General features: G+C 46.9%; 2 protein-coding genes across 12 annotated transcripts in view; one reads left to right on the forward strand and one right to left on the reverse strand.

Moving 5' to 3' along the window:
- Positions 1 to 4,276, forward strand: part of GNAL (G protein subunit alpha L) — a 141,582-nt gene extending 137,306 nt beyond the window's left edge. For all 4 annotated transcript variants that reach the window (XM_078060635.1, XM_078060637.1, XM_078060636.1 and 1 more), the window contains one exon: positions 264 to 4,276. In XM_078060635.1, the coding sequence (XP_077916761.1) occupies positions 264 to 410 (147 nt within the window). In that variant the 3' untranslated portion in view covers positions 411 to 4,276. The remainder of the gene's footprint in view (positions 1 to 263) is intronic.
- Positions 2,803 to 26,751, reverse strand: MPPE1 (metallophosphoesterase 1). 8 transcript variants are annotated; one of them, XM_078060639.1, is made up of 11 exons: positions 26,408 to 26,751; positions 25,249 to 25,340; positions 15,144 to 15,517; positions 12,136 to 12,244; positions 8,825 to 8,928; positions 7,589 to 7,663; positions 5,625 to 5,757; positions 5,427 to 5,492; positions 5,213 to 5,335; positions 4,272 to 4,412; positions 2,803 to 3,279 (listed from the first exon to the last, which is right to left on the reverse strand). In XM_078060639.1, exons 3-11 carry the CDS (start codon positions 15,410 to 15,412, stop codon positions 3,097 to 3,099), a joined length of 1,203 nt encoding a protein of 400 aa, XP_077916765.1. In that variant the 5' UTR covers positions 15,413 to 15,517; positions 25,249 to 25,340; positions 26,408 to 26,751; the 3' UTR covers positions 2,803 to 3,096. The 8 variants fall into 8 exon arrangements, with proteins under 8 accessions (XP_077916765.1, XP_077916766.1, XP_035933797.1 ...); XM_078060640.1 differs by lacking the exon at positions 25,249 to 25,340 and having other exon boundaries at positions 5,649 to 5,739; XM_036077904.2 differs by lacking the exon at positions 25,249 to 25,340 and having other exon boundaries at positions 5,625 to 5,739.
- Between the last annotated feature and the right edge of the window lie 276 nt (positions 26,752 to 27,027).

The following is a 27,027-nucleotide window of genomic DNA, read 5'->3' on the forward strand; positions in this document are numbered from 1 at the left end:
TGTATGTCCTATCTCAGCTGAACCCTAAGCTTCTGTGGGCAGAGGTAAGTGTGAGGTTCTTTGAGTTTCCAGCAGTGTTCAGTATTTAAACAGTCCCTACAAGCGTTCCTATGCCAAACAAACCACAGCCCCAGATCCTCTTGTCTTCAAAGTGTTGCCTGACTCCTTCTCCAAGAACTAATGGGGTGGCGGCAGTGTTCCCACGTACCCCTGAGCGTGGTGGCCAGGGCCCCGCCGCACAGCTTTTTTTTCTCTCTTTGCAGAGGATCAGCACAGCGACAGGGGACGGCAAACATTACTGCTACCCACACTTCACCTGTGCCGTGGACACCGAGAACATTCGCAGGGTGTTCAACGACTGCCGTGACATCATCCAGAGGATGCACCTCAAACAGTACGAACTCTTGTGAGGCAGCCCTGGGGGGGGAGGGGCGGAGCGGGGGCGAGGGGCGCGCCTTCTCGCACCTTCTCTCCACCTGCCTCTCCTCCCTTGGCCACCCTGCCAGGTGGGGCATTTACTCCAGCACTGTCAGCCCCAAGCCAGGGTCGAAAGTAGGGTGTTCTCAGTCTCGTCCGGCTGCCACCTGTCCCGTTCTGTGTTGGCTCCCGTGTGACCACCAAGCCTCTGGCTACCTCTGTTCCCCTCGGGTTTGGTTTGTAGCTTTTGTCTTCACTGAGCGCAACCTCCCCCAGCGCCCCCACCCGCACCCCTTTGTGTCACTGCAGACCACGCTCACGCGGGTGGTGCTGCAGTGAAATCTGGCCGGGTGAGGGCCCCTCTTATTCATCCACTCAGTGCTTTATTAATTCAGCAGGAGCTTGATAAATGGGGGAGGAATGGCACTTTTTTCCCGACTTATCAAGCACGACTGTAGAGGCAGGGGTACGATGCGGTCAGGCGGACAAGTGGCCGCCCCTTCGGAGCTGCGTCGGCCCACGAGCTAGGCCAGACCTCAAGTCACAGAGTGGAGCGAAACCCTTTTTTCAGTCCCATGTGAGTCGCTGCCAACCTCAGGCATTAAATTAGACCTACTTTGAGCCTTTTACATTTAGGCAGAAAACCTACCACACGCACCGCTGCAGTGTGTCCTGTCTCAGAATGACTCTCCAGACTCGGACTATGCTTGGACAAGAGTCTCCTTCCATATCTTCTCGTTGTTGTTGTTTTATGGCTGGTTTACTATAACTGTACAGACCACCAAATGTAACATTATTTTATATAACTACTTAAAAAATCCTTGTAGATCTTTGTGCCTTGATTTTGGCTCTATCTGTACAAGAAATGCGTGTTTCTCGTGCTGAACAGCTAAATGTCAACAGTACCTGCTGCTTGCTCTAAAAAAGAGAATGGTATCTGTAGAATTTAGGATATTTTATCAGGTTAGTACTTTTAAAAATATCCTTGATTAAATATATATATATATACACACATATATATAAATTATACACACAAATCATTCACATCTTACCATTTTGTACCCACCTCACAAGCTTCTTTCAGAAACCAAGGATTTTTTTCCTCCAGACAATATGTCTTTTGATTATTTTGCAATTTAAAGACTTTTACAAGCTCTCTGAGTAGAAATAGGCCAAGCATTCCCTTAGCCAGAGCTTTTGAACCACTCACTTGACCACAGTTTCTATTGTAAACAAATAGCAAGAAGGAGACAGAAGGGTGTCAGTGTTTGTGTCCAGCCTGAGAGAATCAAAAGATGGCATCTCCATTTGCCTCTTGAAGAAGAAATATTACAAAACCCTTATTTGAAATGCAAAGTCAAAATCTATGCCTGTTTCTCCCAAGTGGAAGATTTGCAAACGCAGCCTCAAAAGTTATAGTACGGTACAATATCTAGAAAGAGACAATCGCTTTTAGCAGTGATGCTTCATATTCTATCCACAGCCACGCCTTGGAGGGTAGTTTTCTTAGGTCCAAGGTAATCTGCAAACACGTCCAAAGTTATATTTCAACAATACGAATCCAGAAGTGATAGCCTAGCTGACGTCACTTCATTTCCTTTTAGTCTTTAATATTTTAAAGTTTACTCTAGAAGGCAGCATTTTATAATCCTTTATAAATGCATCCAGATTTAAATACGACTTGTCCAGGAAAGAGAGGATGACAACTTTCCAGGCAATCAGTGTCATAAACACGTAATTTATGTCAGCATCACTAAATTCTGGGCCTCTCGTTCCTGTTGTGTAAAACTCTGATTTGAAATGAGACACGTAAAATGGAAATTATTTTCTTTCCGTTGCGCTTTCAATGTACAACACGAAGAACTGCAGAGCTGCACCCCCACACGTACACAAAAAGCGAAGTTGTATGCTCTTACATACATTATCACTCAGCAGTTCCCTTGCAACTAAACTTCCTATTCAGAGACAGAGCCAGGCTCGTAGAAGACACACAGAAAGAACACATTTTATCTGGCTTATAATTATCAAAACATATTTATTTTTAAATACCAAAAGCCACTTCCCAGTCCTTTTTTCAAGGTTCTTTGGATCGTGGACGGGCATTACATTCATATTTAACAGCCTGGTCTGCTGGAGAGAAAATTAAACACTTCTCAAAAAATCTGATTCCATTATTAGCACAGAAGTACAAAAGTCTGCGAAAACAATATATTCCTGCTTGTGGCATCTGTACTTTTATTATTTTAAGTGTACAGCTTTATAACATATAAGAGTTTGAGGACCACTTTGTAGGGGGACAGAAGCAAACCCAGTGTTTGTGCAAACACAATCCCGAGTGTGTTCCCGGGCCGCCGGCTCTATCCTGGGGGACGTAGGACAGTCTAGTGCATGCAAGTGATGACTTTAATAGCTTTTACATATTGTACAGACACGATCTTTGATTATACATATATTTGATAAAATGAGAAAACAGACTTGTTGTAGAGTACACGTTCCATTTTTATAGCATGAGAACAGTACCATCAACTATTTATTCTGAAGGAATTCGCATCAGTGATTTACAGTTTCTGTGATGTGTGTAAAGACAGCCTCCTTTGATCTCATCTCACATGAGCCCTGCCCAAGGTCCAGTTTCTTGGGCTTTGTTATTTATTATGAAATACAAAAGTCTCCTGCTCTTTACATGGTCTTAAATTTTCTGAGCAGGTTCCAGCCAAAAAGAAGAGGTGAGGGTAGAAGCCCAGAGTGAACTAATATGAGGACCACCAGGAGCCCAGCTGCTACACAGTATGTGGCCAGAACGGTGTTCTCGTAGGGGAGGTAGCACTTGGCGAGGGCGTACTCTGTGGGCGTCATACTGCTCTGGAAAGGCAATGAGAACTGTTACTGCCGCAGTGAGAGCCCTCCCACAGCGCCACGCAACAGACTTAGACACAACAGGGGAAAGACAGCCATCTTGGTTGAGCCAGGTGAGGCCAGGAAGGGGCTCTCCTCCTGAGGCGAAGGGGCACAGCCTTCGGCCTCCACAGGCCACCACCCACCAACCACAAGCACTGGTTGGAGACACGAAGGGAAGGCTCCCAGTGTGCCGAGTGGAGCTGAGCTCTCCACTGACTAGCCCCTGGCACAGCAGGTCCCCAGTGCAGTGGGCACACACGACAGAGATGCAAGGGGCTGGAGAGTCACACCAGTGGTCACTGAGAAACAAGGACAACAAGGCCATTTCTCATGCCATTTCATGCAACCTGTTACCCAGAAATGCACGTGCCGGGGGCACCTCAGGGGGCTTTTTTGGTAGATGTTTTTGCGATGTGGAATGACACTGAGGAATGGTCTCATTTACTTTGAATTTGAAAACATGAAGGTTTCCCCAGTCTTTTCATGAAGTAAAAGTACCTGACATAAAAGCATTAGGAACTGGGTAAAATCAACATTGGGGGGCCACTAACTGAAACAACATGTCAAGTCAACTTGCAAGAGCTGTAGCATTCTCCTGCCCTAAGACAAGATGATGTCTTATAAGACAAGATGATGGCGTACAGCCAATAAAGACAGGATCCCGTTTCCTTAGAAAATTAGAAACGCAGAGCCTCCCATCTGAGGACGGTGCGGTCCATGGAGATGACACAACCCTCAGGATACCCCCCCCCAGGGCAATGCCGTGCTCATGTGTCCCCAGAGAGGCGTGCAGACAGGGGTCAGTGGTTCAAACCAAGTGCGCGTGGGGGGCAGGGCAAGTGTGTATTTACAGGGTTTGTATGTTTTTACGGATTGCAGCAATTAAATAGTTGATTACTGTGTTGATTTCAATACTTCTATGAGAGCGTTCGGATGAAAATAAACGTTCATATTACCATGATGAAGCTGGGGTTGTTTCTGTTCCTCCAACTGAAAGACGGCACGCTGATCTCGGGGACTCCGGCGCCGTGGAGCACCTCGCACGCACTGTGCGTGTGGCCGCTCAGGATGAGGCGTGGTCGCAGCCACCAGAGCAGCTGCCACGCCCGGGGGGACAGCAACAGGCGGTCAGGGCCTGGACACAGCCCCCTCGGGGCCCAGTGCCAGGCCACCCACTTATCTCATGAAGCTAAATCTAAAATCCCTACTTGTTAGGGGGCTTTATTTTTTCCTTAAAATCCTTTGGTTGGTTTAGACCCGATCAAAAGTAAGCTCAGGCTTGTAGGGAGAATCTATCCTTCTCATCTCAGATTTTATATTTTTACAAATATTTCTATAAATTTATTTTATAAATATATTTATATTTTTATTGTATATCATACACTATACAAATGTGTTTATATAATATAAATACATTTATAAACATATATAAGTAAGCACATCTTAAGTCCCCCCAAATTAACTCTTAAGTTCCATTCACATTTTCAAATACATTTCAGTTGATGAAAAAAACTCTGAATAAAGAATAGCTGAGGATATTATTAACTTGATATTAGGAAACATGGGGCGCCTAGGTGGGTCAGTCATTAAGCGTCTGCCTTCGGCTCAGGTCATGATCCCAGGGTCCCGGGATCGAGCCCCACATGGTCGGGCTCCCCGCTCAGCGGGGAGGCTGCTTCTCCCTCTCCCGCTCCCCCTGCTCATGTCCTGTCTCTTGCTTTCTCTCTCTCAAATAACTAAATAAATTCTTGAAGAAAAAACGGGGGGGGGGGGCGGCGGGAGGAACAAAAGGATGACATGAAAATCTGAGGCCGTGCCACAGCCCCGCCCTCGGCCCCGCCCCGATCGGCCCCCCGCCCGTCTGTCTGTCGGTGGGCGGCCCCCGCTCCCCGCAAACCTGCTGTGAGGCCTCCCGGGAGAGCACGTCGTATCTCTCCTTAAACGGGATGGCCCGCTCTTCCAGAGGCGCGGCGTCCTCCCCGGAACAATTCGCATCGCTCCTCCGGAAAAGCGGGAAATGCTGCCGGGATTTGGAGAGGGTCCCGTGTGACCAGCAGGCGCTGGCCGAGGGGCCGGAGCCCCGGAGCGGGGGCCGCGCGGGGCGCACTCACCTGCAGGAGCACCGGGGCCGACGCGGGCAGCAGCGGCGCCCTCCCGCAGCGGCCGGGGCCTCGCTCCTGCCGTGAGAAATCGGTTAAGCCGCCCGAGCCGGGCCTCCCCGAGCGGTAGGAGAGGACGGGGGCGCTGAGGGAGGCACCAAACGCAAAGTGCAGCGACCGCCCCCACAGAAGATGCCAGAACAGACGCACCTGTGCCTTCAGGTGCTCTCCTACCTCGCGGGAGCAATTCAGTTTGTGAGAAATTTCGATGAGTTCGGCTTCGGCTTCAGAGCAAATGTGGCAGCCGTCCCCTTCCAGGGCGACGCTGTTGACCAGCACAAAACTGAGGCGGAGGGAGCAGGCGCAGGGTCAGCGCCCCCGGGCTTCCCGGGCCGGCCTCCGGCCACACTGCTCCCGAGACCCTAAAGCTGAGCGCCCACGGCCTGCAGAGCGTGCCCCGGAGCAGCCGCAGGCCTCACCCCGACGGCCGTGCTGCAGGCACGAGGTGCTAAGGAAGCACGACAGCGCTACCCTGCGAGTGCGGTCTAAGACACGGTCAAGCTTGAGCCTTGAGCGGGCGAGAACTCCCAGACTCCAGAGCTCTGAGGTCGGAGCACCACTGCGCCCCCCACGTCACCCTGGGCCTCGCCTGCGAAGACGCGGACACAGCAGCACACCCGTGCCACGGCCCGCTGAGGACCGAACGCAGTACTACAGCCTGCCCGCCGCGAGGAAGTGCTCAGGAACCGCGCAGCGCTGTGACCGTGACGTTCAGCGAGCCGCGCGCAGCATTTGCGGACGTCTGTAGACGCAGCAGACAAGACTGGGGGGCCGGGGAGGCCTGTGCTGGCCAGAACTAACTGCTGCAGGGGATCCCAGACCGGGGTGCTGATCAAGTCAGTGCTGGGTGCCCTCTACAAACCACTCCACCTTCATGAGACTTTTACAGACTCCCATTAAGTAACTCTTACTTCCTACACACTTACCAACTGGGCAGGAGGAAGGTACCTGTCAGTAAACACTGCGGGAAATTTAAAGAATCTTAGCGATTAGGAGCTGACAAACCGAATGACCTGAAATATGATCTGTGTGTTTAAAGTTTCTTAAACTCTACGCTAAGGGAAAAAGAACTAAAACTATGTCAAGTCTTTATAGGACTCAGGAAAGGAAGCTACTAGAGACTCGGTCCTAGGGGAGGGGAGGAGTGAGCACTGGTGGAGAACCCCTGACCTGGTCTCTGGGAGTGTCACAGATCATCTCTTGTGATGGACCCAGTGAGCTGCCACGGCCAAAGCCACGAGCGCTGGACACCCACGGGGGCCACAATCTAAAGAGGAAGAGGCTTCCTCTCCCACCTTTTCTTTCTCTACTAGGTGTGCAGCCAGAACAACGTGTCCGGTCTTGTCCACTGCACTGCAAACACACACCCAGACCTGAGAGGGTCCGGAGACAGCACGAAAATGGCCACACAGAAGGGGAGCCGGTGCTCATGGTCAGACGAAAGGGTTGGGACGCTTTGGTCTACAAATCAAGGCTGAGGGGAGTGGGGGTGGTACACAGCCAAAGCACAGTAAACACACCTGCCCCCAAATCCTGGGTGAGCACACCCACAAGAGCATCCTTTATAAGGGGAAGGAAGTACATTTTGAACAAATAAAAATATGCTCCTTTACAGATTGGGCTGATGAATTTTCTACCACCCGGAGACATTGCAGGCAGGAAGAAAATGCCCTCAGTGGCCGGGCAAAGTCATACACTGGCCAGTCCACCTGCAGCTTGCTAAGGAACACCAGGCTGGTAACCCTGACAGTGACCATCAGGGAGGGATGAGGCCTGCGGTGCCTTCATCAGAAACTGTACACCCGGTCACACGGAGCCTGGCTCCGACCCAGGACGACAGCTCCCTTAGAAAATGAAGTTCAGGGGCGCTCGGGTGGCTCAGTCGTTAAGTGTCTGCCTTCGGCTCAGGTCATGATCCCAGGCTCCTGGGATCGAGCCCCACATCGGGCTCCCTGCTCCGCGGGAAGCCTGCTACTCCCTCTCCCACTCCCCTGCTTGTGTTCCCTCTCTCGCTGTGTCTCTCTCTGTCAAATAAATAAATAAAAAATCTTAAAAAAAAAAATGAAGTTCAAAGGACAGAAGGGGCTTCATAAGAATTCACAAATAATACTCACTTCATTCCTTTCCAAGAAAACAGCCTTTCAGGGTTGAAAACTTTCTCAAATCGTTTTATTTTGTATGTGCTCATCCTATATTCAATTGTAAAAAGAGACATTTTTCAGAGCAAGCCATTTTAGGACCTCTTAAGAGTTAGCGGAAACACGGGAAATAACTCGGGATCTGAGCGCTGGGCTAGCTTTGGGAGGGGAGAGCCCCAGCTGCCCGGGGCTGCCAGGGGCAAATCTCAGCTCCAGCACTGAGTGACTGCAAGGCCTGGGGCAAGTGACTTAGTCCCCAGAGCCGCAGTTTCCTCACGGCACAATGGGTAAAATACTAGGACCATCGGAAAGATGAAATGAGTTGATATATGGAAGTAAAGGGCTTAGCCCCGATGTTTATAGCAGCACCAGAGCCCAAGTAAGGAAAGAGCCCATCGACTGAGGAAGGGATAAAGAAGAGGCGGCGTATATACATGGAATACTACCCAGCCATCAAAAAAATATGAAATCTTGCCATTTGCAATGACGTGGATGGAGCTAGAGTGTATCAGGCTGAGCAAAATAAGTCGGCAAAGAAAGACAAATACCATATGATTTTACTCATATGTGGAATTTGGGAAACAAAACAAATGAACATAGGGGAAGGGGGAAAAGAGAGAGAGAAGCAAACCATAAGAGATTCTTAAATAGAGAACAAACTGAGGGTTGCTGGAGGGAGGTGGGTGGGGGATGGGCTAGATGGGGGATGGGCATTAAGGAGGGCACTTGTTATGATGAGCACTGGGTGCTGTATGTAAGTGCTGAATCACTGAATTCTACTCCAGAAACTAATATTATACCATATGTTAACTAACTAGAATTTAAATAAAAATTTGGAGGAAAAAAATAATAAAGTGCTTAAAACAGGCTGACACATCATAAGCACTACATAAATATTATTTACAGAAGTCTAAATGGTCTTGTTTTCTGAGTCCCAAAGAAAATAATTGGTCATTAATGTAAGTTTCAAGTTAGAATCACCCAAGGGCACGTACAAATCATTTATTCAACAGAGATGCGTTAAGGGTGTACAATGTGCCAAGACAAAAATCTTCCTTCACCGTTGTGGAGTTTATGCTCCAGGGCTTACATCTTTCAAGGACACCAAATGTCCCCCCCACAGCACAAACAAGGCTCTCACCTGAATGGCGGCAGGTTTAAAGTTACAGTTAACGAAGCTCTCAGGGTGCAATGCTTCACTGAACTACTTACTGATAGTGGAAGCCAATGTCATGGTTGCCAGCAACCACCTTCAGCTGCACGTGACGTGGGTGTCTGAATATTTTCTGAAACCGCTCCACATCATCTGCCCAGGCCTATGAGAGAACGGGTCACTGCTGAGACCCAGAGAACCCTCTCTTCCCTGTGGCTAAAAAAAAAAACACACACTCCCTATTCTGATGATGAGAAATTAATTCCCCCATCCAAATCAGATTAATGTAGAACCTAGAATTTCTAATTCTATGTCATACTGCTTTTTCCAAGACTTAATATTTTAATTTATTTAATTTGATGTCAGCTTTTAAATGGTATTCCCCCATATTAAAACATTAGATGGCAATTATATACCCATTATTTTAAGATCCCCTAAAAAGATCCCCTGAAGCCCATGCATGGACCCCAGGTTGATAATCACTCCAGATTTGGACACATTATAAGAACAGGCTCTTAGGAAATGTCAAGTAAATTCATGTGTCTCAACCAAGACAAGGATGAGCACATCCCTCATCTTAGCATTTCCCTGTGGCTACCACTGTGAGAATGAGAATGGATAGGATGTAGGGGAAAAAAAAGACAAAATCCAACCAAAATTTCAACATTATTCTGACATTTACTTTAACTATTAAAGCTTGAGAATTATGTTTGTATCATTCTGCTTCTTATTAAGCCTAAAAATATAAATTGGACAAACACAGGAAGACAATACTTAGTTGGATAGTAATCAACTTTATCCTAAAAGTTTTAAGTAAGGCCCAATCTAGAGAAATATACTAGAGAGAGTCCTTCAATATATTTACAAAGACTTCACTTTAACATATAAAATTAGAAAAACAAAAACAGGGGTGCCTGGGTGGCTCAGTCAGTTAAGCATCTGCCTTTGGGATCTCAGGGTCCTGGTATCGAGCCCCATGTCAGGCTCCCCGCTCAGTGGGGAATCTACTTCTTCTCCTTCTGCCCCTCCTTTCTCGCTTATGATTTTTCTCTCTCTCTCTCAAATAAATAAATAAAATCTTTAAAAAAAAAAAAGAAAAACATAAAATGCTGCCCTTAATTTGCAAAAGCAACATATACATCCAACCTCATTTTATAACTAGTTGCTTGTTACATATAGTATTTCCATTATCTCATATTCAATTATGAGACCCTATAAACAGTGGGTTGCTTTTTTTTTTAAGATTTTATTTATTTATTTGACAGAGAGAGAGCACAAGTAGGCAGGCAGAGGGAGAGGGAGAAGCAGGCTCCCCGCTGAGCACAGAGCCCGATGCAGGGCTCAATCCCAGGACCCCGGGATCATGACCTGAGCTGACGGTAGACATTTAACTGAGCCACCCAGGTGCCCCAAACCGTGGATTTCTAACCAGATCTGGACCAAGACTTTCTTTGTAAAGCTTTTGGATTATCCTGGGAAATGCCAATGGCTTTTTTAAAAATATCCCACCCCAGTATAGCCACTCTGGAAAACAGTATGAAGGTTCAGTTAAAAATAGAGGTACCCCACGACCCAGCAATTGCACTACTAGGTATTTATCCAAAGGATACAAACATAATGATTCGAAGGGGCACATGTACCCCAATGTTTATAGCAGCAATGTCCACAACAGCCAAACTATGGAAAGAGCCCAGATGTCCAACAACAGGTGAATGGATAAAGATGTGGTACATATATACATGTGTACACACACACACACACACACAATGGAATACTACTTAGCCATCAAAAAGAATGAAATCTTGCCATTTGCAATGATGTGGATGAACTAGAGGGTATTATGCTAAGTGAAAAACACAAATACCACATGATTTCACTCATATGTGGAATTTAAGAAATAAAACAGAGGATCATAATCGAAGGGAAGGAAAAATAAGATGAAAACAGAGAAGGAAACAAACCATAAGAAACTCTTAACTCTAGGAAACAAACTGAGTGCTGCTGGAGGGGAGATGGGTGGGAGATGGGGTAATTGGATGATGGGCATTAAGGTGGGCACTTGATGTAACAAGCACTGGGTGTTATATACAACTGATGAATCACTGAACTCTACCTCTGAAACTAATAATACACTATGTTAATTAAATTGAATTTAAATAAAAAATTTTTCAAAAATATCCCACCCCCCAAAATCCCTCCTAAAACCATGCATGACCAAACATTTTTAACTAAGCAGCAAAACAGTTTTTTTCTTTTTTCCATTAATTCCAGGAATATAGTAAGTAAAATATTTTGATAGCTAAGGTGAAAACAGCCTTTCTCTTTGGTTATGGAAAGGCTTAGGTCACCTCAACACCCAGATGGAGGCCCCTGAAGGCGCAGGAAGCTCACACCAGGCCCCCATGGCTCCTTCTGCTAAGAGGAGGGGTGCCCGGGTGGCACAGTCGTGGTTAAGCATCCAAATCTTGATTTCAGCTGAGGTCATGATCTCAGGGTTGTGAGATCAAGCCCCACGTTGGGCTCTGCTCTCAGCACAGAGTCTGCTTGAGTTTCTTTCTCCCTCTCACTCTGCTCCTCCCCCAACTCACTCTCTCTCTGATAAATTTAAAAAATTTAAAAGGAGGGTAGCAAATAACTTTTATAGCACAATTCTCATAATTTCATGGTTAAATAATCAAGTGTAAAGTCAAATTACATTTCAATATGTATTCCGTAATTTGGTGACAAGTGAAATTGCATGCACCTTGCCTCTTTTTCCCTTTCCCGAGAGGCTCACGGGAATGTGCATTCCAACAAAGTGAGCTCTGACTAATCTACCTATTTCCTATGTAAACAAATACAGTGGACAGTCGAACAACATGAGTTTGAACTGGGAGTACGTCAGCTTATACACGGACTTTTTTTTATAAAGACAGTACAGTACCGCGAAGGTATTTTCTCTTCCTTATGATTTTCTTAGCAACATTTTCTTTTCTCTAGCTGACTCTATTCTAAGAATACAGAATAGAATACACGTAACATACGAACTATGTGTTAACTGACTGTGTTACCAGCAAGGTTTCCAGTCCATAGTGGGCAATTACTAGTTAAGTTTTGGGAGAATCAAAAGTTATACACAGATTTTTGACTGCACAAGGTCAGCGTCCATACTCTGGCACTGCGCAAGGGTCAACTGTCTAAGATTAGCTTGCCTGACCCAAGACTGGCATGAGATACAGATCCTAATAAGCTCCAAGAGGGACTATACATGTTTAGTGTTGGTGCTAAGCAAAACTTCCAAGCCTCACAGATACTGCTTCATGGATTTTTCTGGGCTGCCTGTCCTGGACCCTCAAAGCAGGATTAGGGTGCCCGGACCACAGGGTCCTACCTGGAAGGAGCTCCACTTCCCTTCATCAAAGATGTCCCCTAGAATGAAGACGACTTCTGGCTGCAACAACCACAGAGCCGTCTGGAAGGCTCTCTCCATTTGCCACTCCCTTGAGGTCAACAGGAAAAAGCACAGCATCAGTCTCTTTCTTAAGTAGAGCCTAGATCTGTCTTATGGGCCATTTAAAAAGTGAACCGAATAGTCCCATTCTCCTTCCACGGCCCCACCCCTGCATTCCCATCCAGGCCTGCAAGGGTCAGAGTCCGTATCTGATTAAATGTGGGGAACAAGGAGGCTGAGGGAGAGTCGGGCTGCCCCGCCCACACACCTTAAAGGCTGACTTCCCCTATGTGGCACCCACAGATCAGACCCCACACTGCACCCCAGAAGCCATCCCTCAGTCACGACAACCCCCAAAGGTCAGGGAGAGCTCAACGCAACTTCCAAAGATGCCCTGTGTAGACTGATTTTGCACCACACCAAGATGATAGCATCTGCCTTAAGTTTCACTTCTCCTTGAAGGACCTCAACTTCCTGCCTGCCTTCAGAATTGGGGGAAGATAATGGGAGAATCAGACTAGCCAATATCAAAACTGTAAATCCTGTAGATTTCAGACATCCAAGGACTCATCCTGTAGGTAAGGCAAGTGAATGAAAAGAGCCCGGGGGGCGCTTGGGGGACTCAGTCTGTTAAGCGTCTGCCTTCGGCTCAGGTCATGATCCCGGGGTCCTCGGATCGAATCCCGCATCAGGCTCCCTGCTCAGCAGGGAGTCTCCTTCTCCCTCTGCCCCACCTACCCCCAGCTCGTGCTCACTCTCACTCACTCTCTCTCTCAAATAAGTAAATAATCTTTAAAAAAAAGAATCCCACCTGGGATCCAGAACCTGACAGGCAACGACTTAACACCCCAGCTCCACCCATAAGCCCTTGTCCGGCCTTGAGAACGTCACCTACTCTCTGATTCCTATTCTTCACTGGTAAATGGGAATAATAAAACCTACTCTCACAGGGCAGTTATGGGATTAAATGAGATAGCATTTGTCATGGGCCCAGCACAGCGCCGACACAGAGTAGGCGTCCAAATGTCAGTGCTTTCTCAAACCACCCTCCCCTCTCCCTGGCCAACTCTGACCTGTGTCATCTTCCTAAGGATCCCAATTCTTCCCTCCTTTTTAAGGCAACCTCCTTAAGCAAAACTTCCAAGCCTCACAGAGTTTCTCCCCTACCAAAGGGGACTGTGACATCCCAGGGCACAGAAATAGGGAAAGATAATTTGAGGTCAGCGAGGACCCTGATCCAGGCCCCATATAAACTGCCGCATGGCGCACACCTCCACTCAAGATACCTCCCAAAATCCAGTTCTGTTTTTCTTGATTGAATGTTACTCACCCTGGAGAAGAAAGCATCTAGAAACTGCAGCAGCAAGAGGGCAGGGAAGAAAGCTCAACTGGTAAGGCCCAAATGAAGTCAAAGGAAGTCTCACCCAGGCCCTTCTCTATCTCATGCCTCCTTTGGTTTAAAACTCGAGTACAGAAGGACGGCAGCCCCTCCATCCTCCCTTCTTTTGTCTTGCCTTCTTCCCTCACCCCTGGGGACATTACACCTCTCCCCCTCCCACTCAACATAAGGTTCACCCATATCCAGAGTCCTCCAGGGATATTCCTGCTCACAAGGATAAAGACCTGTTTGGGGAGGCACAAATGCAGTCATGAGGAAAAGGGGTCAGGGTGGGGGGGGGTCACCAGGGGCAAGAAGAGAACTCTGCTGCCCTGGTGGCTGAAAGTCCACCAGTCACCTTCTGGTGGGCGTAATTCACGACAGCCAAAAGGTGGACGTATCCATCAACAGATGGACGGAGAAACAAAACGTGGTCTAAATATACACTGCAATAGCACTCCGCCTTAAAAAGGGAGGAAATTCTGACACACGCCCCAACACGGACGGACCTGGAGGACATTCTGCTCAGTGAAATAAGCCAGACACAAAAGGACAAATACTGTATGACTCCACTTATATGGGGGACCTAGAGGAGTCAAATCCAGAGAGACAGAAAGTAGCATGGTGGGGGCAGGGGCTGGGAGAAGGGGGAATGGGAAGTCGGTATTTAATGAGGACCAAGTTTCAGTTTGGGAAGAAGAAAACATTCTAGAGATGGCTGGTGGTGACGGCTGCACCACCATGTGAATGTACTTGATGCCACTGAAATATACACTTAAAACTGTTTACGATGGTAACTTTTATGTTACGTGTACTTTACCACAATTAAATTTTTTAAAAAGCCTTTTTTAAAAAAAAAAAAAAAGATTTTATTTATTTATTTGTCAGAGAGCGAGAACACAAGCAGGGGGAGCAGCAGGAAGAGGGAGAAGCAGGCTCCCCACCAAGGAGGGAGCCCAATGCAGAGCTCGAACCCAGGACCCCGGGATCATGACCTGAGCCAAAGGCAGACGCTTAACCAACTGAGCCACCCAGGCGCCCCTAAAAAGCCTACTGATGGGAAAGCAGGTGGACTCTGCTGGGCCGGTCTAAGTTGGAGAGACAGGACCTGATCCTCTCCCCAGGGTGACAGCCACACATCTGCTCTGCTCTGGCTGCCCAGAGCAGGCAGACACCAAGTGGGCTCAAAACGACACACCAGCAACTGCCAGGGGGGACAACCAAGCCAGGCCGACCACACCCATGTGCCAGACCTTGTCGTGGGCATTTTCCTCACACGGCCTGTGACGTCTCTGGTATTAACCAGTTACAAACAAGGACGCAGAGTCAGGCTTGGAGGGGCCCTAGGAAATGGTCCAAAGTCACAAGACTCAAACCCAGACCTGCCTCCCAAATCCTGGGTCCTTATAAATAACAGATGCTCTGCAAACAGTATGTTCAAGGAAAAGTCAAATGCCCCATATGTCTCTCTTTGAGAGGAAAATAACTAATGACTACCCTGACCTATAGGGGAGGGATCCACCCTTTTTGCCTGTAGAATTTCAGAAAGATTCCTGATTGTAGCTCCTACCTTCGTAATTTGTCTAGCCAATGGCCTCGCACTTCCCCAAGCAAGTGGGTATCAGCCAAAAACATGGCTTTCAGAGTCTTTTGTCCACTGTCGTGGGCTGGAGTTTTCACCTCAGGCCAATCACACCGAAAGATCACTAAGTAATAGATTAAAAATTCACAAAACAGAAGCACGGCAAAGACAACTGCTGTGAGTTTCAACAGCAAGGAACTCCTTCTCTTTAGCAGACAAAGATGCTGCCTTCCAAACCCCAGCCCGATCAGAGCCATGTCTCCTGCCCAAGAGTCACCAGCATCCAGGAGTGAAATCCATCAAGAATTCACCATGAGAGAACTGTGGAATCCTGGTAAGGTGTCCAGCGCTTAGCCATGTACCTACAGGGGGAAGAGAAAGGATCAGATTACGTTTCTTAATAATGCCATAAACACTCCTTCTATTAAGAACTAATGAGTTACAGGGGCGCCTGGGTGGCTCAGTCATTAAGCGTCTGCCTTCGGCTCAGGTCATGATCCCGGGGTCCTGGGATCGAGCCCCACCTCCGGCTCCCTCGGGTTCCCTCCGGCTCCCTGCTCTGCGGGAAGCCTGCTTCTCCCTCTCCCACTCCCCCTGCTTGTGTTCCCTCTCTCGCTGTGTCTCTCTGTCAAATAAATAAATAAAATCTTTAAAAAAAAAAAAAAAAAGAAAGAACTAATGAGTTACAGAATCGCACCTATATTCCCAAATAAATGAAGTGTCCAGTACTTGTGCAGGACAATATGTTGGATCATGCTATAAGAATGATCCTCCCTCTAACACGATAAAGTTTCACTGCCACTTTGGAAATCATTAAATAAGAATCCATCCAGAGGATGTTAAGGTAGGAGATAAGGGGCACCCTGGTGGCTCAGTCAGTTAAGCCTTCGGCTCAGGTCACGATCCCGGGGTCCTGGGATTGAGCCTTACATTGGGCTCCCTGCTCAGAGGGGAACCTGCTTCTCCCTCACCCTCTGCCCCGCAACTCGTGCTCTCTCTCAATCTCAAATAAATAAATAAGATCTTTAAAAAAAAAAAAAAAAAGGTAGGAGATATAATGGAACAGTCAACAAATATTAAGTAAGTATAACTTGACTCCCAAAACTTGACTCCCACCCCTCGACCTTACAAATCAACAGGCCAGAAGCCCCCTGTATTGTGTTGCCTCTGGTGTGAATTCAGCACTTTTCCATATTGCTTTTCCACAAAAGAAGTGAATATTCATGGACAATGTGATTCAGGGATGCGAGCAATACATTCCACTCTGGGCTCAGAGACCAGGGTCTCACAGAGCCACCCATCTGTCAACACGGCATCTGGATTATATGTTTGCAAGAATACGGGTTTTCACCTGCAAATGAGCCTTAAAATTCTGGATGGCCTTCTGTTAGAAGACATCTATGTACAGTGGTTTCTCTATGGGAAACTTTAAAATGTTTATGGATTCTTCTGAATCATAAATGAAGTATGTATCCTATTTAAAAAAAAAAAAAGCATCCACTTCTGACACATCTGAAGAGAAAGGTCGGTACAAGGATGATCTGAAACAGGCTTTAAGAAGTGACATGTGGAGCACCTGGGTGGCTCAGTCGTTGAGCATCTGCCTTCGGCTCAGGTCATGATCCCAGGACCTGGGATCGAGTCCCACATCGGGCTCCCTGCTCCGCGGGAAGCCTGCTTCTCCCTCTCCCACTCCCCCTGCTTGTGTTCCCTCTCTCACTGTGTCTCTCTCTGTCAAATAAATAAATAAAAATCTTAAAAGAAAACAAAATACTTAAAAAAAGAAGTGACATGCAGGGTGCCTGGTGGCTCAGTCAGTTAAGCATCTGCCTTCGGCTCAGATCATGATCCCAGGGTCCCAGGATCAAGCCCCTCAGCAGGGAGTCTGCTTCTCCCTCTCCTTCTGCCCCTCCCCCCCCCAGCTTGTGTGCACTCTCTCTCTCTCAAAATAAATAAATAAAAGCTTAAAAAAAAAAAAAAAAGAAGTGACATGCTACTGAAGTTCCTCACCTTAGGCTCCCGACCAGGATCTTAAAGGGCAGTGACCTGATAGCTGCAGAGAACTGATAAGGGAGAAGCTCCAGAAGTCTCTCAGGGGAGGCTTAGAGGGCCACTGACCACAGATCCTCACTGAGCCAATAAATATAGAAAATCCCTTCCTGGGGGGGATGCTTTTCTAAGATGAATCCAGGAAACCTCATATGGCTGATAGGCAAGGGGTCAAGAACACTCTCTCTCCTGGAGGGTCTAAAATAATCTCTGCAAAATTCAGTTTCCAGAACTGTCCACAACTGCACATAAGCCTGAGTCCCTGTAAGAGTCCCTAGCTTACAGCACAGTGGCGTTCTACATAACAACCAACCATTAAGCTATGGAAAATTTTTTAAATCTTACCTAAAGAAAAATAAATGGGGGCAAACACGTATTTTGAGCCATTATCAAAAGTTTAAAACAGAACCTCAGAATTGAAAGCGATAAATGATGGATGCCCTTCCCGCTCCTCCAAATGGAGCACTGACATCGGTGGCTTTCCGGAAAAGAAGAAATGACAGGATCGGAGGGGCAGGAATGGCTCTGGGCCCAAGTGTTCACCCTTCCTCTGCCTGCTCTCGAATGGCGTTATTTACGGTAAATCCTTGATTGAAGAGGGAACAGGACAGGAATCCCAGATTGTAAATATGTCCTTTCAGACAGGGAGGTCAAAGGCAGAGGTGCATGTAATCCGGGATCAAACACTCGTCCTGCAATTCTACTCCGAACACCCATCTATCTTTATCAAGCGGTCGGACCGCCGGTGACCACGTGCCACACCCTGTCCTCTCCTCAGAACCTCCTCGCCACCTTGGTTTCTCAAAGGATGAACCACGCGTGCCACATATCTAGAATCACCGGATGCTTTATCTTCCAACCGGGGACATCTTTTGAGAGGGAAAAGTGGCATTAAGGATAATAAAGACGGGACAGTGGTGTAAGCCAGGACAGCCCCAGGACCCTCAGGGAACGTGGTCCCCCTGTGCATGATTCCACCCTGTGAGGCCAGCGCTTCATCTGATGCCCAGGAGGACAGAGTAATGCGTCTCTTGCTGTCATCCATCTCTCAGCAATCAAACTCCAGAATGAGGTACAAATGCCCCTAGTAACCATTCACCAGGGAGACGAAGAACATGGATCCTCTATTTGGGTGATGCTCGTAAAAGAGAGAAAGAGAGAGCCTCAGAGGAATCATGAATGTATTTCTCAATACCATCTCATTTCCTTTGGTTTGATTCAATCAAATGTATCAGAAGCAACCATTTGGTGTTACTATCTCACTTTCTTTCAAAAGGCCCAAGAGTCTTCTGAAATCCTAACCACGGCAGCTGAAACTTCCCAAAAACCTTCACGTTTCCTCAGACTTTAGAGGGTGCGCCGAGAGGAGGGAGCCCGGCCTCCTGGGGCCGGCCCTACAATTCTCCTAACAAGCAGACTTTTGCTCTTTAGAGGCTCCAGGAGCTGAAAACCAGAATGACGACTTCGTAATTGCTCCTCTACACCCACTTCCTTTCATCTAAGAAGCTGGTTTCGGAACACGACCAGGGGACAGGAGCGGCCTGGAGCAAGGCAGGCCCAGGCTGCCGTCCAAGTGTAGCACACAGCGGGGGTCAGGGGCTGCAGCCCCTCAGCTTCCCTGGAGCCACGGAAGCAGGACAGGACACACAGAGACAAGCCAGGGGAGCTCTCATGACCGACCCAGCTCCCATGTACCTCTGATCCTGCTGACGCCGGGCCGGCCTCTGGCCCCAGGCTGACAGCTCAGATAAGGAGGGCCACAGGGCAAACAAAAGGTTGGGGGAATCCCTGCCCTTCCCTCAAGCATCTGTGTTCTTTTTTCCGTAAAGACATAAAAAATATCCTACAAAGAGCGCTTCAGCCAGAGGACTTAGAATAAAGGAAGGGAAGGAAGAAGGGAGGTGGGAGGAAGGAGGGAGGGGACGGGGAGCGGAAGAGGGGAGGAAGGAAGAGGGCAGGGCAGGGAAGGATGGAGGGAGAGAGGAACAGATGAAGGACAGGGAAAGAGGGAGAGCAAGCTAGCTGGTACTGTTACATATTTTCTTGTGAAAACCCTAACACCATGTGACTCAGCTCTGTGGTATAAGAAACAGAACTCCTCATGGGGTGAAAACCATTGTTTGACAACTTCTGACACCAAATCCTTAAACAAAATTCCTTTTGCTCAAATCTTGGAAATCTACTTTGCTTTCTCTATCCAAACTCATTGTACTACTCCGCAAATCAGTACTCCCCAATGTTGTCTTCAAGGCGATGGCCAAAACACACACCCACACACCCCTTTTCCCTCCTGAAATGAAGCCAGAGTAATTTTTAGGGCCGATGGGGGTGGGGCAGGGGGCCCACTGTCCCCCTAGAAATGCCACAGCAAGGCCAGCGCCAGGCACACGAGTAATGAGCTCCTCCCTTATGGCTGCTTCCAGATGCCCATGAAGTGCCCTTCTCCTTGTGCTCAAGCCAACCTCAGGGACAGCACGGCGTCCTCATTTATGGCCGCAGCTGACCTGTGAAAAGAACATGCTGACCACGAGGAACAGGGAGCAACGGACATTTCCAGCACAGGGGCAGACCTGGCACAACGGAGCGTACCTTTCTCGGGAGGGAAGAGGAAAACCTCAGAGCTCTACGGGGAACCTTCCACTCTTTCCTCTTCCAGTATCTCATCCTAGGTTATGAATACCAACTGGCAGAAAACAGCTACGCTGAACTGGAAAAAGCCCAACATACAGCTCTGCTATGTGACCCTGGGCAAGCCACTTAGCCTTTCTGAGCCTCACAATGGGGGTCACAGTGCTGCCACCATTAATGTCATGGGATTGACAGAAATGATGTTCACAAATGTGCGTTTTTTAAACAGCGAAACCTTCCGTGAGGCAGGTATGTCAGGATTAGATTAGAGAGCAAGCCTTCCACTCTGGTGAATTCAGAAGCAATGGAACTCAAGTCAAATAGCCTTAATCAGAGTAAGGAGAATGAAGCCCAGCAACTGCAGAGAACCTAGAAGCTGTGGCCATCGTTCTCCACTCATGTACCAAGTTGGACTTTCTAATACTTGACATCCAAAGTCCCTAGACCCTTTCCTCACTAAATGTAAAACTGAACTTGTATCTCAACCATAATGAGTAGGTCAGTGACTTAAAATCCCCACAGCCATGCAGCCCGAATAACCAAATGCTGCTCTGTCTTCCACGTCTCGGCTCTTACAGGCTAATGAAGAGAAACTGTTCTTTCCAAGATGAAATGAAAGGGGGGCCCGGTCCCTCATCAGAGCACTGTGGAGCGCTCTACCCAGGCCCAAATGCGGCCAACTCTTCCTGCCTCCTCCAGAAATACAGGGGGGAAAAATGTGATTATCCATTTTTATCACTAGATGTACAACTAGGCCATGAGTGCTTTCAATAAAGAGACTATTCTCTCTGTGTGTTGCCTTCTTGTGGTTAAGTGATGAAGAACTCTGTCCATGTTAGACACTTCTCTTTGCATTAGCAGACTTGGGTTCAAAAAGCAAAATTACTAAAATGTGATTGTTTTCAACTCACCCCCCCCCAAAGTGAATCTGTCAATTTTATTAAGCTCATCAAATGATATCCCAGCAGGAAAACTACACAGGCCTCCCAACACTGTTCAGTCTGGTTAAGATCAAAAGGCAGACACACAACGTCTCTCAGGACCCTTCCTGACCCGTCTATAAGAGAGCAAGGTTTGATATTAAAGGTCCCAGGAGGCCCTGGTGAGAACTAAAGTGTAGAATCTGTGCGATTTTGATTTCTACCCCCTACACACACCTTATTCCTGACATCACACATGATGACGTCAGTCACATTTACCACCCCGTAATTTTTCCAAAAGCTAAAAGAAACCCATCCCTGGTTTATGAAATCGGTTTGGTGGTTGGTGACCAGAGTTTTAAAAAACAAGATAGAATAAAACAGAATCGAAAACATTAGCCTGTAGTGTACGTAGTAAAGGTAAGGCATCATAAAGTTGATTTCACAAAACTCTTGTCTCTACTTTTCTGTACATGGATCTGTGCGTCCTGGTCATGATATAAAATGTATTTCTTACTGCACTAGTCTGTAAGCTCCCTAAGTCAGGGACCTTGCCTTGCCCATCCTCACATCCCCCCTCTGCCAGTGCCCAGGATGGTGCCTGCAAACAGTAAGTGCTCAATAACATCTGTGGAGTAAATGGCCTACATTTAACCTTATTGTCCCAAACATTTCAGAATTACAAACATATATTATCACTCCTTTGGTCTTTAAATGCGTCACAGTCTCCAGCCATAGAAACAGGAGGAACAGATTCGAGAAGATGTCCTGCTCCCCTTGGTCAGGCAGGAATTTAAAGACGGGCAAACAGGTGCACAGAACACATTTTCTCACAGCCCCTGTGTGGAACTCTTACAAAGGAAAACCTTGCATGGCCCTCTGATGACAGGGAAGTAATGACAATCTTCCCCGAGCCCTTTTGGAGAAAACAGCTTTCTTTCTAAAAGGGAAGTACATGAAAATGCCTGGTAGCGCCTGGGTTCTCTCCTAAACCCCGGGGCTGGCATGAGCCGGGCAGCTGGGGAAGTCTATATCCCCGTTGTGTTCTTTCCTAGTACAAGAGCTCAGGCAAGTCACTCAGAGAAACAGAAAAGGGGGAGGGGGAGAGACAAGATGGTTATTATAAAAAACAAAACAAAAAATAAAATAGCAAGCATTGACGAGGATGAGGATAAACTGTAACGCTTGTGTACGGTTACTAGGAATATAAAATGGTGCAGTGCCTACAAAAAGTGGTGTGGTGGTTCCTCAAAAAATTAAAAATAGAACTACTATATGATCCACCAATTTCACTTCTAGGTATATACTCAAAAGAACTGAAAGCAGGTGAGACGCCTGGGTGGCTCAGTCGGTTAAGCGTCTGCCTTCAGCTCAGGTCATGATCCCGGGGTCCTGGAATCGAGTCCTACGTCAGGCTCCTTGCTCAGCGGGAAGCCTGCTTCTCCCTCTCCCTCTGCCTGCCGCTCCCCCTGCTTGTGATCTCTCTCTCTCTCTCTCTGACAAATAAATAAATAAAATCTTTAAAAGAATAAAAAAATTTTCAAAAAAAGAACTGAAAACAGGGACTCAGATATGTGTACACCCATGTTCACAGCAGCATTATTCACAAGAGTCAAAAGGTGTGATCGACCCCAATGTCTGTGGATAGATGAACAGATAAGCAAAATGTGCTATATGTATATCTAAATATAATGGAATATTACTCAGCCCTTAAAAAGGAAAGAAATTCTGACATAGGCTACAACATGGATAAATCTTTTTTTTTTTTTTAAGATTTTATTTATTTATTTGAGAGAGAGAGAGAGAGATCATGAGCAGGGGGAGCAGCAAGCAGAGGGAGAAGTAGACTCCCTGCTGAGCAAGGAGCCCGATGCAGGACTGGATCCTGGGACATGAGCTGAAGGCTGATGCTTAACTGACTGAGCCACCCAGGCACCCCAAACACAGGCATTTCTGAAGTCCACTTCAAATTTGCTGAATCAGAACCTTCAATATTTGGGCCCAGGAATCAGCACTCATAAAATGCCCAACAGCAACATGGATAAATCTTGATGACATTATATACTAAGGTAAATGAGCCAGTCACAAAAAGACAAAGACTCTATGAGTCCATTTATATGAGGTCCCTAAAGTAGTCAAATTCATAAAGACAGAAAGTAGATGGCAAGGTGGTCGCCAGGGGCTGGGAAAAGGGAAAATGGGGAGATGTTGTTTCATGGGTATAGTTCCAATTTTGCCAGATGGAAAAGCACTAAAGATTGCTTGGACCACGATGTGAGTACACTTAATCAGACTGAGCTATACATCTAAAAATGGTGTATAGAGAGATCCAAAAGAATGAGAAGACAAGCCTCAGACTGGAAGAAAATATTTGCAAAAGACACCTCTAATAAAAGACTGTTATCACCCCATCTACAAAGAACTCCTAAAACTCAATAAAACAAACAACCCAATTAAGAAGTGGACAAAAGACAATAGATCTTAAGCATTTCACCACACACACACACACACAAACAAAAGTAACTATGTGAGTTGACAGATGTGTTAATTAACTGTTGTGTGGACTGTGATAACCATTCCACAATGTACACATGTATCAAATCATCACATTGTACATTTTTATTATGTACAATTTTACTTGTCAATTGTAGCTCAATATAGCTGGGGAAAAATTAATAATTAAAAATAAATTTAAAATGGGCCAAAGAACCCTAAAAGACACCTCACCAAAAAAGTATATTGGCAAATAAGTACATGAATATAGGTCATCAAAGAAATGCAAATTAAAACAAGAACAAAATATACATCTATTAGACACAGCAGAGATAGACAAGACAGACACCTATCAGAATCACCAAAATACAGAACACTGGCAACACCAAATGCTGGTGAGGATGTGGAACAACAGAAATTCTCATTCATTACTGATGAGAATGCAAAATGGTGTAGCCACCTTGGAAGATAGTCTGGCTGTTTCTTACAGAACTAAACATACTCTTACCCTATGATCCAGCAATTGTGCTGCTTGGTATTCTACCCAAATGAGTTTAAAACTTATGTCCACACAAAAACCTGACACAAACATAGCCGCTTTCTTCATAATTGCCAAAACCTGGAAGCAACCAAGATGTCCTTCAATAGGTGAATGGATAAATAAACCGTGGTACATGCGGACAATGGAACATTATTCAGTGCTAAAAAGAAAGGAGCTATCAAGCCCTGAAAAGACATGAGGAACTTTAAATGGGTATCATTAAGTGAAAGAAGCCAATCTGAAAAGGCTACATACTGTAGGATTCCTTCTATATGACATTCTGGAAAAGACAAAACTATGGATACAGTAAAAGATCAGTGGTTGGGGGTGGGTAAGGGGGAGGAAGAGAGAGATGAACAGGTAGAGCACAGGAAATATTTAGGGCAGTGAAAATACTCTGTATGATACTATAATGGTGGATATATGTCATACATTGTTAAAACCCATAGAATATACACCACCAAGAGCCGACCTAATGTAAACTATGGCCTCTGGGTGATTCTGATGTGTTAGTGTAGGTTCATCAATTGTAGCCAATGTGTGACTCTGGTGCAGGATGCTGATAATGGGGGACAGCGTGCTATGTGGGGGCAGAGATCATATGGAAACTCTCCACTTTCTGCTCAGTTTTGCTGTGAACCTAAAACTGCTCTAGAAAACAGTCCATTAATAATTAGCAAGATGGTAAATTTTTTGTGTATTTTACCACAATTAAATATTTTTTAATTTAATCATATCCTGATACATGATACAGCATAGATGAACCTTGAGGACATTATGCTAAGTGAAATAAGTCAGACACAGAAAGACAAAGTACTGTATGATTCTACTTATATGGGGGACCTACAGTAGTCAAATTCATAGAGACAGAAAGTAAAATGGTGGTTGCCAGGGCCAGGGTTGCGGGGATGGGCAGGGATTATGTAATGGATATGGAGTTTCAACTGGGGAAAAAGTTCTGTAAATGGATAGTGGTGACAGTTGAAGAATAATGTGAAAGTACTTAATGTCACTGAACTATAAGCTTAAAATGGTTAAAATGTTAAATTTTATATTATGCAGGTTTTGCCACAATTTTCTAAAAAAAGGAAGAGGCACATGAACACAAACACAGGACCCTCCAAGCTAAGGATGTCCTATAGCAAGGGCTTCCTTTTGGATCTAAATATACTATCTTTATAGGGGCGCCTGGGTGGCTCAGTCGTTAAGCATCTGCCTTCTGTTCAGGTCATGGTCCCAGGGTCCTGGGATCGAGCCCTGCATCGGGCTCCCTGCTCAGTGGGAAGCCTGCTTCTCCCTCTCCCACTCCCCCTGCTTGTGTTCCCTCTCTCGCTGTCTCTCTCTGTCAAATAAATAAAATCTTTAAAAAAATAAAAATTAAAAAAAATATATACTACCTTTATATATAAAAAGAAGTCTTGGGAGCCTGGGTTTAGGGAATATCACTGAGTCACCTTCTCACCTTTTAAACAATACAACTGGTAGATGAGACTGGTGAGATGAGATGAGGAAGCTCTAAGTTGGCTTGTGTTCCCCCAAATCAGAGCGCCTTTACTTGAAATAAAGCAAAATGTGTGTGTTGTTGCTGAAGAATCTTTCCTTCGGTTAACCACTTTTTAAAGTGGATAATGCATCAGTCCCAGAGGGAACAGCAGGTGCTGCCCCGCGGCACACAGAGAAGGAACCCGATCAGTGTTTAAAGTAAACAAACAAACAAACAAAAAACCAGCTAAAGAAAAATGACTGACATGTTATTGTTCACGAATAGCTCTCGTAAATTACAGCACAAAATATTAACATACAATATAGGCATGCCACACTGCTCTGTATTGCCCAACACATAAAGATAGCAGCTGCAATCCATAACTGCGAACAAAACACTTCATCCATTGACTGAGTTTTAACTTCAAAGCCATCATTAAATATCTAAATTCCCTCCACCCAAAAACAGCACTAAAAAATGTGTAATATGCACTGATCCATAGTTTTTTCTCTTACTTGTCCATTATCTTAAATATATTACCACAGTGTCATCAATGGCTATTCGAATATTAAATGTTCCACCTTAAGTAAGACGGATTTGTTTTTGTCAATCTACATCAGCAGACTAGAAAGTGAGAGGCGCCTACGATTTGATACCTGGGCCTTAAGTAATCGTGATTCTCCAGCAAGTAAATGACTAATTCCCAGAACACCGTTTTTTCAGCTAACTCTCAATCCTAAAAAGGCAAGGAGGTTCCAGTCTGCAGTAACAAGAAATAGCAATTAACCTAGAAGCCTAAATAGTATAGCATGGTCATAAGAAAACATGGAGAATCCTGCTTGCGGCGGGCGGCCAAGCACCCAGCGAGGCGGATCGCAAAGCAAAGCCTCCCGGGCGAGCCGGGCCCCCATCACTTCACCTGTCCTCCGGCCCGCCGAGCAGCCCTGCAACTTCCTGTTTCCGCGCACGTGGCCCAGCGGGTCCCCGTCACCCCTGGCACCGCGCGCCGCCGGCCTCGGGCGGGCGGGAAACACTGAGTCGCCGCGAAGAGACACGCCCCCGGCCCCGCCCCCGCCCCGCCCCGCAGTGGGCTCCACGGGCCGCCCCCAACGGTGGGTGCAAAGAAGCAAAACCCTACACTTGGCCGCATCTTCCTCAACGACTCGGCCCTTCGTGCCATCCTTAATGTCTTCTGGACTTTATTCTCCGCTCGGGTCCTTAGTGCCGCGGCTCCCTGGAACCCCCAGAGCAACGTCCGAGAAGGCGAGGGGCGCGCTGCAGCCGCAAAGCAGTTGGCGCCCGGAGCGGCGGCCAGGGGAGGAGGGGCGCGCCGGCCGGTGCGGATCGGGGCGGCCCCGCGGCGGCCCCGGAGCCCCGCTCGTGGTCAGGGCGGCCCGGAGCTCGCTTCCCGTCTGCACGGCCGCGGCTCGAGGCGGGCTCCGCGGGCCCTCGGGGCGCCTAGGCTCTGCGCCCCTGACGCCGGGGGCGGGGCGGCGGCGGGGAGCCGCCGGCGGCCGGAAGGCGAGTCGCCGGACCTCCGCGCGGCGCCGACAGGTGGCGCTGTGGCTGCTCGCTCCGTCTTCCCTCGCCGCACCGCGTCCCGGGTCCCACGCTGGGTCTCCCTCACCTTGGGCTTCTCCAGGGCGTGACAAAGTGCTTCAAGGAGTGTGTGATGAATAAACGAGATCATCAGAGCCACTATTTATTGGGGGCTTTCTTTTTCTTTTCCTTTTTTTTTTAACTGTTACTTGTAACAGT

The sequence above is a fragment of the Halichoerus grypus genome, chromosome 13 (assembly GCF_964656455.1).
Source record: "Halichoerus grypus chromosome 13, mHalGry1.hap1.1, whole genome shotgun sequence".
NCBI lineage: Eukaryota > Metazoa > Chordata > Mammalia > Carnivora > Phocidae > Halichoerus > Halichoerus grypus.

What these genes read in the sequence shown, in the direction of transcription:
- MPPE1 (XM_036077898.2), bottom strand. Translation starts at nt 15,412, where the DNA reads ATGGCTCTGATCGGGCTGGGGTTTGGAAGGCAGCATCTTTGTCTGCTA. An exon ending in GACATTGGCTTCCACTATCA is followed by an intron (nt 7,664 to 8,824) that starts GTAAGTAGTTCA and finishes AATTGAATATAG; the next exon opens with GATGAGCACATACAAAATAA. An exon ending in CCCGGGAGGCCTCACAGCAG is followed by an intron (nt 4,413 to 5,212) that starts GTTTGCGGGGAG and finishes CGGGCGTGGCAG; the next exon opens with CTGCTCTGGTGGCTGCGACC.